Below are 14,733 nucleotides of genomic sequence, written 5' to 3' on the forward strand. Positions count from 1 at the left end.
TTCTTCTTCACCTGGCAGCATAAATGTTGAGGAAAGCAGAGTTTGGTTTCAACTTAAAAATGGAGCAAAAGTTCTCATCTACCTGGAAAAGATGTGTAGGGAGAGTTCAAGGGAGGAAAGCAAATTGGGATTGGCTTGAGAAATGATCTGGAAAAGTGAACTGTGGAAGGAGCAGGTATAGTTAAGATTTAGAGAACAGCCTGTATGATGAACACTTGTATTTGTCTATGTAACACCAGTGACAACCAGCAATAGGACATGAGGTCGTGCAATGAAGCTGAGCCAGGAGAAGTTCACACTGGACATTTGGAGAAGGTTCTTGACTGAGAGGATGGTTGGTTTCCAGAACAATCTCCCCAGGAAAGTCATCACAGCTTGAAGCCTGCCAGGGTTCAAGAAATATCGTCATAAGGTTTAGTTTTATGTGGTCCTGTGATGAACAGGGAGTTAGACCTGATGATCATTGTGAGTTGATTCCAGCTCAACATATTCCATTATTCTAACTTTAGCAATTCTTTTCATTAGCTGAACTAATTTTAAGTCAGTGTAAGACTCTTACAAACTTGCCATTGAAGAAATGTCTTGGTCCCTGATTTGCAAACTTACAGATGGTCTAGAGTTGATCTTACAAATAGTCTAGGGTTGATCTGTTCTAAATTATTCTAGTGCAAAAGAATGATAGCACCAAGGAAGTTGACCAATAATATGAGTTTTTGTTAACTGCACTGGACAGAATGAGGAATTTACTGCATAAAAGAAAGAGTTGCATCAAGCGTTCTGAGGGATTACAGGAAAATTTGGAGTATTGACTTTGCTTGGAAATAGACTTTTTAAAAGAGGTGGGCTTGATGCTTAGGAGCAAGTGTACAGGGCTTTATTGCTAGCTTCTTAAGTAATCATGCTCCTGTCTAGTTCTCAAGAAGAAAGTCTTGGGGAACAAAACAAAATAGCTGAGTTTGAAGGGACATCCAACTATCACCTAGTTCAACTGCCTGACCAAGGCTGACCTTCCCTCCCTCTCCCCATACCAAAATACTGTGAAAAATCAGTGGGCTGGTTTTGTGTGCATGGAAATAGCTGACACCTTGTTCTGTAGACATGAGCTGAGATCTTTGGATCTCCACTGTAAGGGCTCCTGGCTGTAGCTTATTCAGTGTGCTTTTGCTAAAATACAGTGACTGCCTAAGTAGAATAGGAAGATGCTACAGACCAGGACACTCTGGTCTCAGATATAGTAACAAAGAAGCTGTTGTAAAATGTCACATAAGATGAATGGTTATTTTCCTCTAATCCCTCCTGAAAACTCACACAAAACTTTGCCTGCCAGCCTTTCTCCCACCAGAAGGAATGCCCTTCTTCTTGGAAGCCAGAGAAGGCTTTTCCCCATCCCTGGCAATGACCTTAGGTGGTACTGAATAACATAAAGGCCCTGACCAAAACTAGGACATTTCTTTAATTGAACCTTTCTGATTAATAATGAGCTCATAAGAAGGGCCACTCCAACCTCATCACAACCCCCTGCCCTCGACCCTGCAAACTTGAACCTCATTCTCCCAAAACCAGGCAAAGGCTGCTTTGTTTTTCCTTTTGAAAGACTTTAGTGCATGGACAATAATTAACTTGTCACTTCAATGTGCAGTAGGAAAAAAAGGGTATTTAGCTTTTTCTGTATTATTGCCAGGTTGGGGTGGTTAAAACGGGCAGATTAAGCTAGACCACATATTCCTCCTAAGGAGCAAGAAATATGCACTGTTTAATTCTGAGCCCAGGGAAGCTTTAGTCTTTTCTGTGCTATGGAAATGAAAGCTGCCCAGTACATGACAGCATCACTAACTTGGAAATAGTGCAAATTGACTGGAGGTAGGCTTAGCAATTATTCTTCTGTTACCTATGATGCTCTGGATTTTCCTCACCTACTGCTCTGTCTGTCACCCCACCTCCTTTGTTGTGGAGCTCAAGAGGAGGAAAATGGAAGTCCTCCACACTAAGTAGCTTTCCTCCCACATTAAATGAAGTGAATTCTGCTAAATTAGAAAAGAAAAAAGAAAAGTTACTTAATTTGAGAGCCTTTCCCCCTCCTTGTGTCTTCAGAAGGGAATACAGTTTCTGATGTTTTCTTAGCAAGGCAGCCCTTTCGTGTCAAGGCATCTGAGCTGTACTGCTCTCACAAGCCTGCGTGGTTTGCTCTGAGGAGCTCTCTGCAGCCGTGCCCACAGTCTCCCTCAGAAACACAGCAGTGCAGAATGTGCACATTCCTGGTCCTCCTGAAGGAAGAGGGTTGGTGTGATCTCTACCAGCACAGTCTTTCCCTGACAACTTTGCTTGTAGGGGAGCAGGCTGCCTGCTGTTCTGTAGGAAGTGGAGCAGAGCTTGCAGAGTGTTGCACAGCTCCCTCTGCAAACAGAAAAACTTGGTAACTCATCAGGCCTCTTCCTCCTTGGGTCATTGAGCATAGATTAATCTTTGCTTCAGCTTTTATGTGGCCTTTGGGTGTTCTGAAGCAGCAGCCCCCAAGCACCAAACAACTTCCATGGTTGCTACAGACTTTGTATTTCTCCCCCTCAAAACATCAAGTCACGTTTGGAAAAGAAGCTGCCAGTTCCAGATGGATCACTGAATGACATCATGGATCCACTGAACTGAATTGAAATATGTTTTAATTTTAAGACAAAATGAGAAAAAGGCACACCCAGCATCACAGAACTGAAACCCCGTTCTTCACAAGGGAGAACAACATACTCTCTGTTGGTGTCTTGCACAGAATTGCACTCGACTGGAGCTAATGTCTGCTTCAGAGGAAAGGATTATGGGGATAGCAAGAGAGGTTTCCAAGAAACGGGGGAATGGTCTGATCTAAGTGAAGCAAATAATGAGGCCTGCTGGCAAATGAAACAGCGAGCCTAACATCAAGCTCTAAATGAGCAGAGATGAATATGCTGTCAGAAACTGCTTTGTGGAAAGACTTAACAAAAGTGTTCAGTGAATGCAAACCATCTTGCACCCAGAGAAGTTAGGAGGGAACAGTGCAGATTCACAGCAGTAGGTATTCACCACCAAAACCTGCTCTTTTGAACATTGTTGGGTTAAACTAGTACAAAGTAAATGAGTAACTTTACATTTCAACAGCAATTTATGTGCAAGCTCACAGAAGAGAGGAGATTTGTGGTTTCTGTTTTGTCTAAAGCCCAAAGGATGCTAATAAATGAATGCACAGCAGGAATTGCTTTTGTTCTCTCCTTTGTTGTTACCCTGGGAAGGACTAGAGTTACTTCTCCCACTGTCCCCAAGTGGACAAACTGTGCTAAATGGTGTAAAAGTTAATCTGTGTAAGTTTGGAGCAGACAATTTTATTTAATTGACTGTGGAACATACATGAGTTTAATGTCTCAAATATATTTATGAGGAAAAATAATTTTATAAAATGGTCATGACTGCCTGCCAGCATTAATGATGATATAACCCACTCTTCATGTCCAGATGGAACAAAAAGTCATCCTCAATGACAGCAAAAGGGACTCCAGTGCTGTTTTCATCTTGCCAGTGTTTGCAGAGCTCTCTAGCACATGGGTGGTGGTTGGACTGAGGCTGTTCTCAGTTGTGGTCTCTGAAGGGATGGCTGAGCCTGGGTCTTTATCAAAGCAGGTAGTTAAAATTGTGGGGATGTGACAGCCATAGTGTGAATATTGTGCTCTGAGTGAATAACCCTCAGTGTTGTACACAGGTCCCTTACACTGCTGTTTAATTACATAAACACTGATGAAGAATCCTTGACCAATATAATGCCCAACCTGATGTAAAAAGTTGAACACCACAGATCAGGTGGCAGGAAATCTGTGGTGATAGGAGTGTGCAGCAATCTCTTGTGCTTGTCCTTGTGTACTGCAAGATTATCCCAGTTTCTCACAATTTCTTGTAGGGCTTTATATGAGCTTGTCCCCTAGCTGAACCCTGCTTGCCTCAGACAGTGCTCTTTGGTGTCTTTTCCAAATGTGATTGCACCCTCTATCGCATGAATTAGAGCTCGTTTTCTACAGACAAATGGCACAATCCCTTTTAATCCTACTGTGGCTAGTGATTTATGTACCATCTTCCTGCTACAAAAAACTCTACCAGACCTAAATACTAATATATACTAGGGATTCTTCAGAGGTTATGGTAACCTCTGCAGATAAAATTAAGGATGCTTAATGATTAAGGCTCTGAATTTGAAGCTTCTTAAAAATAGAGCAGACTGCACTACGTAATTACATCTTTGTTTGTAAACCATGAGGAAATTTGAAACCCAAATCCAAAATACGGCACTATAAAATAAAACCACCCAATTTCTGTACCCTAGGAAGGGGAAGACCGTTAAATAGATAAGTGCAGCATGTTCTACGGCATCTGCTCTGCGAGACTATCAAAATATATCTCTGTACCCGCTAGAAATCTCACTATCACGATCCGTGCCAATTTGGGAAGGAGGGCCCGGCAGCTGCAGCTGTGTGGGGCGGGAGCGATGCTGATCGAGGCCGTGGGGCGGTGGGTGTCGGTGTGAGGAGGGGGCGACTGCTCCGCCAGGCTCTGCCGACCCCGGGGCTCTCCGGGGCTCTCCGGGGCTCTCCGGGGCTCTGCGGGGCTCTCCGGGCGGGCGGTGCGTGAGGGCAATGCCGCTCGCGCGGGGGCGGCCGCGGCGCTGCCGGCGGCGAATGGCGGGGCGGGGGCGGAGCCGCGTCAGCGGGCAGGGCTGGCGTCACGGCAGGCGCAGTGCGGGCCGGGCCGGGCCGGGCCGGGCAGGTGAGGCCGCCGGGCGGGGCGGGGCGGGCCGGGAGCGCGGGGGTCGCTGCGAGCGGGCGGCTCGGCCAGGAACGGGGCCGTGAGGAGCCCTGAGGAGCCGTGAGGAGCCGTGAGGAGCCGGCGGCCCCGCCCCGGGGCGGCTCCTGCCCGGCCGGCACAATGGATGGGCAGGCGGCAGCCGGGGTAGCACCAGGGTCAGGGCCGGCCTTCGCCCGGTGACTGTGGGGTTTTTGGAGCCCTCGGTACCGGACGCAGAAAAATCGGAACCAGATGCTGCCAGAAAAGAGTTATTTGCTGCGTAGCGCTGCCCGGGAGGAGCGGTGAGGGCTGGCGACCCTGCCTGCCGAGCCCAGTGCCTGTGCACACCCGTTTGTGCGGACAGCAGCCGGCAGAGCAGCATCGCCTTCCACACTGTGATGGGCAGCTAACTGTGTGTTTGTTGGTATAACAAACGTCCAGTGCCAAAAATCCCAAATAACTATTGATAGCGAAGCTAACAGCCACGCTAAAGGAGAGATTTCCTGCTTTGCCGCTGTTGTGATCACCAGGTAGATTGATCTGAAGGCAAGTTTGAGATGTCTTCCTGTGAACAACCTGTAAGTTGAGGAATGATGAGGAATATATGCTGATGAGGAGTATAGGCTCAGCTTATAGTTTTACACTGATTTTCTGCTGGACCAGTGACGTGCTGTCAATAATAGCTTTTCATTCCAAGTAATTGCAGATCACCGTGTGTATTTTTGAGCCACGCATAGGGCTTCTTTCCTTCTGTCACTGAAACGTTGCCACTTAATGACTTGGAATCCTATCTCTTTGCAATAGTGCAGACCAGGAATATAAAGGAGGGTCTAGTATGAAATGGATCTAATAGATGAAGATAAGGAGATAACACCCTGGGTGCAAGTGGCAAGGTATAATAGTAGTGAAGGAGTGTACTATCTCAGCTTCATTGTCATGGCTCTGTGAAAGGGTTGTTAGAGCAACTGTCATGAATCTAACTGGGTTTTCATTATGTCTTCTTTCAGGTATCTCCTAATTTTTAGCAAATTCTCATTGTGAGGAAATTACTTTGTCCTGGAGGCTGATAGAGGTACTCTGCAAAGTAAGTACTCTGCTTGTGAGGGACACAGGTCATAAGTTTTCAGTAATTTGCAGAAACAATGTCAAGGGGAACACTGGTGCAGACATCTTCATGAAGTCTCCATACGCTTCTCTTTCGGCTGGTCCATGTAGGGGACTTTGTGGCTAATGAGCTTTCCCAGCAAGATGCAGCTTGCTGTTGGTGCATGTGAGGTGAGGGTTGTCAAGGGAATTATGAATTACCTGTTCTCTCTTACATGATGTGCATCTGGGTCTGAAGAGAAGCAGTCTTGAGGAAGCCCTTGATACAATGTTAGCAATATTTCATTAGATGTCTGCTCACTCTCATCCTTCCTTATCCTCCTCACACCCCACATGTGCTCAAGTTACCCTAACTGCAGTCTTCTGTGAGGTGCTTGGCAGTCAGTTTTGTGTTGTGCAGTGTCTCTGGATCCTTGCATGTAGCTGGGGGTTGGTCTGTGTATGCTTAACAACTGTTGGGTCACTGTGATGGTAAACATGGGCTTATGGAGTTCTGCTTTTGGTAATAGTTGGCCATATGCAATAAATTGTGGCTTTGTGTACACTAAGGGCTACAGGAAGAAAGATCAGTGTGTGAAATGTGCCAGAGGAAGAAGCAGAAAACATGAGATTTAGGGGAGTTCTGTACAGCCAAAGAATAGAAGAGCTGGGAGGTTTTCTCCCCAGGGGAGCTGTAAACAAAGAAGAGACTTGTTTTACTCACTAGTGTGCAGCTGTGAGGGTTTTCTGAAAGGAGATGGGGTAGTGTGGAGCCATTCTTGTGCAGCAGCAGCCTTTGGTCCGTGGGCAAGGAGGCATAAAGAAAAGGTCAGCCTTCACTCGTGAGCTGTTCCCGTTTCTGGCAAAAAGAGGCAAGAAATCACATGTGGTTTGTTTATGCAGCAGATCTCTTGGCATCTATAGGATTTGCTATTTTGGAACCCATTTGGCTGTTTTACCCACCACACTGCATGCTTTGGCTACCAGGAGTGTTTCTGATGAGATCCAAGGAGCCTATTCAGCACTTGAGTACCATTAAGCACTGAAAGAGGAGTAGCAGTTCTGGGGGTGGCTTGTGGGGTTTGTATCTTCTTCTCATTATTCAGTTCCTAAGGATCAGACCTTGTCCTTGCAGTATCTCTGCTGAATTCAGGAACAGAAATAGGAATAAAACTGAACTTGGTCATTGAGAAAAAGGTTTTACATTATGCCTTGGCCTCAGCATGTGCAGCAGGAATGGTAGGATCAGTAGCAAAAAGATTTTTATCAAAGTGATTTCATGTTGCAGCAGGGGTCTGGAATCTGCTGCCAAGCCCCAGCTTTGTGTTATTATAAACTTAGACTGAGATTGTGATTTATTTTTTTAGCTTGAGTGAATTTAATTCAAATGAATTCTACATAATTGTAAACCCTTTGTTGACCCATTGGGAACTTCTGGGAAGTGTGACATGTGTGACTGTTAATTGTTTTAAATATTTCTTTCCTAATCCCCCGTGATGGTAGTCAATACCTAGGTAACCTGGACAGTATCTCTGGTGTCTCATTTGTGCAAAGATGCGGATGTATCCATAAAACACAAATGCCTTGAGCTGAGAGATGGAAAGAGTTTGTAACTAACACAAAGGCCACACTCCATAATGTGAAATGTTGAGAAATTACTTGAACTTCAGTAAAAGAAACTAAGCAAAGTTTTTTTGCTCAACTATTTTGTTCTGAGCTATTTGTCTTCCAGACTCCTACCCATGATGATTCCACCATCTGCACCAAGCCCTGTCAGCGATGCTGCACTCCTGTCAGGTGTGGCTTCTCAGGAAGTCTGGAGGTCACCAGTTCCAGGCTATTCTGGACTGGCCACACGGCACATAAGTCATCGGGCCAACAACTTCAAGAGACATCCAAAAAGGAGGAAACACATCCGCCCTTCGCCGCCACCGCCGCCAAATACTCCCTGTCCTATTGATCGGATTGACTTTGGGGATCTCCAGCCTCAGAGGTCATTCTTGGAACTCCTGTTCAATGGGTGCATCCTTTTTGGGCTTGAATTCAGCTATGCCATGGAAACAGCCTATGTTACCCCTGTGCTACTCCAGATGGGGCTTCCAGACCAACTGTATGGAATGGTGTGGTTCATCAGCCCTATATTAGGTAATTTTGTTCAATGCTATTTCTTCCCTCTTTATTTTATTCCATGATGTTTTTTTTTAAATTTTTTGTTTTGCAGTACCTCAGCTGTTCATGAGTATATTCTCTTGAGGTTAAGAAGCACTAGCTGTAATTTTAGACAATCAAATAGGAGGGTAATTCTTGGTGTGTCTTGCTTGAAATAAGATCAATGTGCTCAAAAGATCTGTTCTTTTAATAGCTTCTCAACCTCTTAAAACTTGTGTGAGGGTAAGCTTTGGTTATTCTGTTCTGTATTTAAAAGTTGGCATAAGAGTATTGGTGTATCCATTTATGTCCCTATGGAAAAAAGCATACTTGAGACAGTTTTCAAGGCTGTGTGAAGAAAGGCAGAGTGGGATTGCTTTCTCCTGATTAGCCTTCTGAAATAAATGAGGTGTTCCAGTGATGAAAGACCATTGACCACTGCTGTTATGGGCATTGGATTACTTGCCTTAGCATGGAGGCAGGGCTGGGAGTGTATCCATTACTATGGATACCACTTGGAAAATTTGGTTCTGCCTGTTCTTGTACTCACAACATGTGCTTCAGAAGAAGAGATAAGCTCCTCCTAACAGGCTGGCACAGATTAATTCAGGCACCTTTCCTACTTGCATATTTGCTTCCTGCTGTCTTCCAAGCTAATCCTTCAGGGGATCTCTCATTTAATATGGGATAAATGGAATAGCTTGTAAGTAATATTTAAGAACGTGTAGCTTGTTCTCTGACTCTTCACTCTTTGTTACTTATGCAGAGTGAGATGCCCTGCAGTGAGCAGCAGCACGTTGTGTTTTTCAGTCCCTGTCCTGGGCAATGCCAGGCAGTGTGCTGTGTGTGCCCCTGGGTGACCAGTGCTGACTGGGGCTGTCACTACACTGTGGTGTCCTGCCTTTAACTGCCTTTTAAGGCACTCCTATTTTAACTCCTCTGTGAGACAGGCTTGTAGAAAAATCCTGTTCATTGATGATTCCTTTTTTCTAGGGTTTTTGCTACAGCCTTTGCTGGGAGCCTGGAGTGACAGATGCACATCGAGATTTGGGAGGAGAAGACCTTTCATTCTGGTTTTAGCAATAGGTGTGTCTTTTAGAAATGATGGGCATAACACTTAAAAAGGTGCACCTCTCTTCTGTGACATCCCCTGTGGCACTAGGCTGACCAAAATGGTCCTGAGGTGTTGGGTAAGGTGGGTCTGAGGAAGGTGGTGAGTGACGCTGAGTTGATGCTTTGGCAAATGGAGATCACTCATAAAAGCTTCCCAGAGTCTGAAGGGATGATGTTTGGAGGGTCAATAATGTGGATGTTTTTGGCCAAAGCAAACTCTAGACATTTGTTAAGCTTGAATAGTAGAAAAGGATTATGTGTATCCTATAAGCCATGCTCATTTCCTTGGCTGCACTGATCTAAACAAGAGCAATAGTGCTTGCTGCAAGTCTGTGCAGGTAGAATAATGCTTTTGGAGTGTGAAGCTCTGCAGGTTTCTTTTGCATACAGACAGTGACTGATTTTGATTTGGTTTTGTTCCCAGGAGCATTGCTTGGGCTCTCACTTATGCTGAATGGCAAAGATATAGGGAGTGCCTTGTCTGACACTGAGAATAACCACAAATGGGGGATCATCCTTACAGTCTGTGGTGTTGTCCTCATGGACTTCAGTGCAGATTCAGCAGACAATCCCAGTCATGCCTACATGATGGATGTGTGCAGCCCAGTGGACCAAGACAGGGGCCTCAACATCCACGCTTTGTTGGCAGGTATGTTTTCTTGGTGCTGCCTGGGAGATGTGAGCCCGAAGTAAACAAGCCCTGCTGTGAGAAAGCAAGGTGTAAATCACTGGTCTTTTCCTGAATTAGCATAATGACCAAATACTGAGAGAGGTATCACTAATTAATTGTGATAAAAAAAGAAAAATCTACTTCTTGCAAAAGGCTTTTGTAACTACCACAGATCAAACAAGGTACAGTCCTGGGTTGTTTGTCTGAAGGTCCCTCCTGTATTTTGTAACACCAATGGAAACAAAATTATCCCTTTTGAGGGAGGAGGTTTGGCTTCCTACAGGTGTGGAATGTGTATCTTTTAGTTGCCCTGTTGGAGGTGAAAGTGCATTCTGGGTGCTGTAGTTCCTCACTGCTGCCATCTTCAGTTGCTGTACTGCCTTGTTCTGGGAGACTATTCCACCCTTTTGAATGTGTTTGTAAGTAAGAAAGGAGAGTGTTATAGGCTTTCACCATGTGAATGGAGAGAGAGAGAGAGGTGCTCTCAAAAATCCCATACTCTTCAATAGTAACTCATGGCAGTTTCATGCACTGTCAACACAATCCTGAGTAATGAGCTTGCTACACTTCTGAAGTGATTGGATCTGTCTTGGATGCAGTTAGACCTGCGTTCCTCATATGAGGAAAATGGATTTTCACTTTCAGGAAAACAGTCTTAGCTGAATGATTGCAGAGCCTTGTCACAAGGCTGGTGGACACTTCTGTTTACGGACTGAAATAGCTAAAGGTAAGGTGTTTTGTTCTTGGCAAAGAAAAGTTGTAATTTTTAATTATTTGTATCATCACTTTCACAGCACTTTCTCCCTCTTTCTGTACCGTGTTGGTACATCCAGACTGTTCGTGTGGCACAGCTGTGTTTATTAGTGCATTTCAAGTGAAAAGGTGTCAAATGGTGAAACAGAAATGTCAGATTCTACTCATGATTCATTAGACAAGTGATGCTGTGCTGCTGCTGACTTGTCAGAATGACTAGGGAAGATAATCTTAGCTCTGTTTTTCCACCAGGTCTTGGAGGTGGCTTTGGTTATGTTGTTGGAGGAATACACTGGGATAAAACCAGTTTTGGAAAAGCTGTAGGAGGGCAACTTCGTGTCATCTATGTCTTCACCTCAGTTGTACTGACTATTGCTACCGTGCTGACTCTAGTTAGCATTCCAGAGAGACCCTTAAAGTCCTCTAACAGGAAGAAAAAGGTGATGAAAAGTCCAAGTCTTCCTCTCCCTCCTTCTCCACCTTTCTTCTTTGAGGACAGTGTAAATGAAAACTCTGCTTCTCATAACTCAGCTCACTTACACTCAAGTTTTACAAGTCCTGTTTCCCCCATGAGCCCACTCACGCCAAAATACGGGAGTTTTATCAGCAGAGACAATTCTTTGACGGGAATTAATGAGTTTGCATCATCCTTTGGGACTTCGAATATTGACAGTGTGCTTATAGACTGTTTTACAGGTGGGCACAATAGTTACCTGGCACTTCCCACTAGTTTGTCCAGGCATCCTGTCAGTGTCAGCCTTCCTCGGGTGCCTGATGCCTGTTACCATGGAGCAAATGGAATTCTGGAGCATGGGGAGAGCAGCTTAACATCAGGGCCTGACAGTGATGTGCTGAGAGTGGGCTCACTGGATGCAATAAAGCCACGGTCATCAGGGATCTTGAAAAGACCTCAGACCTTGGCCATTCCAGATGCTGTAACAGGACACTGCCCAGAGAATAATAGAAGAAGAAATGTAACCTTCAGCCAGCAGGTAAGAGGAGGAAATCAATGGTATGACCATGTAAACATGAGCATAATTAATCTCTTCATATAGTTTTAAACATGTGGTGCACAAGTTATTCATTAAAGACTCTTGTGACAGCTTCCTCATAAAAGTCATTCTGGGAAGAGCACACCTGCTATGACTCTATCAGTAAAGTAGTGGGTAGAATGTGAATTATGACTAACAATCTGTCAGCTGCCTTTGTTAAGGTGGCAGGAATGGGAATGTCCCACTCTTAACTGGGCCAGGTGTGAGAGTTAGGTCAGTATTTTTAGTCCTGCTTCACTACCAAGGGAGCTACCACATGAAAGCAGAAAAGGTCACATTTTTATTGAGCCTGTATCTTCCCTTTCCACAGAAAGACCTGCAAAATAGGGCCAGGGATAGGATTCTCCCATGAGCTTCTCCTTATGGCAGTCATTACATCTGGCTCCATCAGGGAGGTGAGCTTTCCCTTACTGAGGGATAAGACTCTGACCTCACCTCCCACTGTTGGTGATAACTTGGAATGTCTGAGACCTCTGCATGCTGGCCCATTTTTTTATGATCTGGGATGAGGTAAACTGCCCTCTGTTATTTTTTGGTTTGGTTTGGTTTGGTTTGGTTTGGTTTGGTTTGGTTTGGGGTTTTATTTTTTCTTAATTTTAATTTTTTTTGGGGTGGTGTTCATTTGTTTGTTTTATTTGTTGTTGCTGTAGTTTCACCCAGTTTGTGAGAGCAGACTTTGTTAGGGCCAGGATTTTACACACTGGGCACATTGAGGTTGAGCATCAAGGTTAGCAAGCAATGGGAATATGTTTAAATTAAACCCATCCTCTTCTCCCTCAGTGTCTCTAAAACTTCAGGATCCACATTCACCTGAGTGTGGGTACAGCTCCTATAAATGCAATGGAATTTATGCATTCCTGCTGTGGCTGTACATCTGGATGTGGTTGCCAAGTACCCTAGAGAAGGGAAGAGAACTGTTTGAAGTATACTGAAAGCTACAGTGTAGTGTTGCCATTTGACACTTGTTCCAGTCTAATACACTTCTTAATCTCCAAGTCAATATACTCCAGCAGCAGAGTTTAACTTTCAGATGATCAGATAGGTGTGCAATATTGCATACATCTGCTTAAAGCATGTTTCTGTTTCCCTTACTGTGCTTGTTGACCTGGTGCAGGTTGCTAACATCCTGCTGAACGGTGTGAAGTATGAGAGTGAGCTGAATGAATCAGGAGAGACCTCGGAGCAGCCCCTCTCTGTGAAGCTGCTTTGCTCGACCATCTGCCACATGCCCAAGGCTCTCCGTAACCTCTGCATCAACCACTTCCTAGGTACTCCCAAAGCACCTTCTTGCCTTCACTGGGGAGTGCTCTGCCTTGGGTGGCCCTTTTTCAGTATTTTATCTATTGCTGCAATGGCTGCTAACTGGAGACAACTTGATTTGTTTGACAGACAGTTACCAGTAGGGTACCTTCTGATACTTAGTTTCTTAGAATATTTAAAAACCCAAAAGACCCCAACAAAGCAGTAAAGCCTGTGTTCCTAGAAAGGGAACAGCAACAGCCTAAATCAGCACATCTGTGAAGTGGAATGTTCACACCAAGCAGAAAGATGAGATTAGTTGTATTTCCATGCTTACACCCTGAGACTGGCATTTACTTTCCTCCCTTTGACAGCTCAGGTTCAGGGGTCCCACAACAGTTCAAGAGGAGGTATGGAATGTGGCATTGTAGGAGTGCCTGCAACCAGTATGGTGTTAGCTTTACTCTTAACCAGTGTGTGTGACTGGTGTTTAGGAAGGGCTTGCAAATCATTCCAGTTTGCACAAAATTGGATAGAAGGGACCAGGTAATTCATACTCATTGGCTGTGAAGGGAATGAAGGGATTGTCTACATCAATGGCCTTGGTGCCAATTTGTGAGTAGAGTTTTTAACTGTGTCAGAGGCACTCTGGAGGCTGCAGCCATGACATAAGAAGCACTCCTTCCACTCCTACGTGGGAGGATAACAGCAACCTGAAATTACTATGGGATGAGCCACTCTGTTAAACTGAGCACTGTGTCCTGTCAGAACCTGAAGACAGCTCAGACTGCTGTCATCTATTTTTCTGTCTTGCTAAACCAGTATTTTGTGGCCTTTAGTCAGCCTCTAGGATTCCACTTAGGAATTCAAATGGTAAATCTTGGTCTTTAAAAGCCTGGATGTCTTTAGCAAACATTGCAGCATTATGCATGGGGAGCAGCGGTCTCAGATAAATGTGGCTGGATGTTATGTAACACTCAGGTTGCACAACCTGTCCTGAGGTGTGATTTGTAATATAGCTGATAACATCCATGTAAGCTTACAAGGGGAAGGAGATATTCTGAAATCCTAATAGGTTACTTCTCGCTTCTTTCAGGGTGGCTTTCATTTGAGGGGATGTTGCTCTTCTATACTGACTTCATGGGAGAAGTAGTGTTCCAAGGGGACCCAAAAGCACCTCACAACTCAGATGAGTATCTGAAGTACAACACAGGGGTCACCATGGGCTGCTGGGGAATGTGCATCTATGCATTCAGTGCTGCTTTCTATTCAGGTACTTGGTACAGCCATCTTAACTGCTGCTGTGGGAAAAGATACATTTCTTAAAAGTGGTGTTTGTGTTTCTGCCACAAGTAGCCTGATGTTTATGTTGCACATAGCCTTCCACATGGCATAAGTGCTGAGTGTTCTTTTTCACCCTATTAGCTGTTCTAGTTAGCTTGGCCTGCAGTGACACAGGTGAGGTCAGCAGTCCAGTGAAAACACATCTCTTTTGGGATGTGGTTCCTTTCACAAGTGGCATTTTCAATGTACACTGAATCCAGCAATACCTGCGGTCACCACAGGCACAGTTCTGCACACCACAGCACCCAATGCCTGTGTGTCCCAGGCAGAGTGTTCAGGTGTCATGTGCCACCCCATCACTTTGTCATGTGTGTCATGCCTCTGCCTGCCCACCTCCACCAGTTCCATCTGGGACAGGGGCACTGCCAGGCTTCAGCTCTGCTGTGCCCTCCATGCAGGTAGAGCAGCAATGCTGCATTGTGGCAGAAGGATTTGGAAGGAGTCCTTGGCACTCATGTGAGCCACCAATTCTTCAGATGTGTAGTGGTTGCCACTGAGATGTGGCTGCCTAACTGAAGGTGGACCCCTCAGCCCCAC

The 14,733-nt window shown here is 45.0% G+C and overlaps 1 protein-coding gene across 9 annotated transcripts in view; it reads left to right on the forward strand.

Moving 5' to 3' along the window:
- Nucleotides 1-14,733, forward strand: part of SLC45A1 (solute carrier family 45 member 1) — a 53,873-nt gene that overhangs the window by 33,456 nt on the left and 5,684 nt on the right. For 6 of the 9 annotated variants that reach the window (XM_085080131.1, XM_085080133.1, XM_085080132.1 and 3 more), the window contains 7 exons: nucleotides 5,802-5,878; nucleotides 7,610-8,022; nucleotides 9,019-9,111; nucleotides 9,563-9,787; nucleotides 10,814-11,553; nucleotides 12,728-12,881; nucleotides 13,949-14,125. In XM_085080131.1, the coding sequence (XP_084936257.1) occupies nucleotides 7,620-8,022; nucleotides 9,019-9,111; nucleotides 9,563-9,787; nucleotides 10,814-11,553; nucleotides 12,728-12,881; nucleotides 13,949-14,125 (1,792 nt within the window). In that variant the 5' untranslated portion in view covers nucleotides 5,802-5,878; nucleotides 7,610-7,619. The other 3 variants (XM_085080137.1, XM_085080135.1, XM_085080136.1) reach the window with 3 other exon arrangements.

This window comes from Lichenostomus cassidix, chromosome 21 (assembly GCF_008360975.1).
Source record: "Lichenostomus cassidix isolate B80296 chromosome 21, HeHo_3.0, whole genome shotgun sequence".
NCBI classification, from domain to species: domain Eukaryota; kingdom Metazoa; phylum Chordata; class Aves; order Passeriformes; family Meliphagidae; genus Lichenostomus; species Lichenostomus cassidix.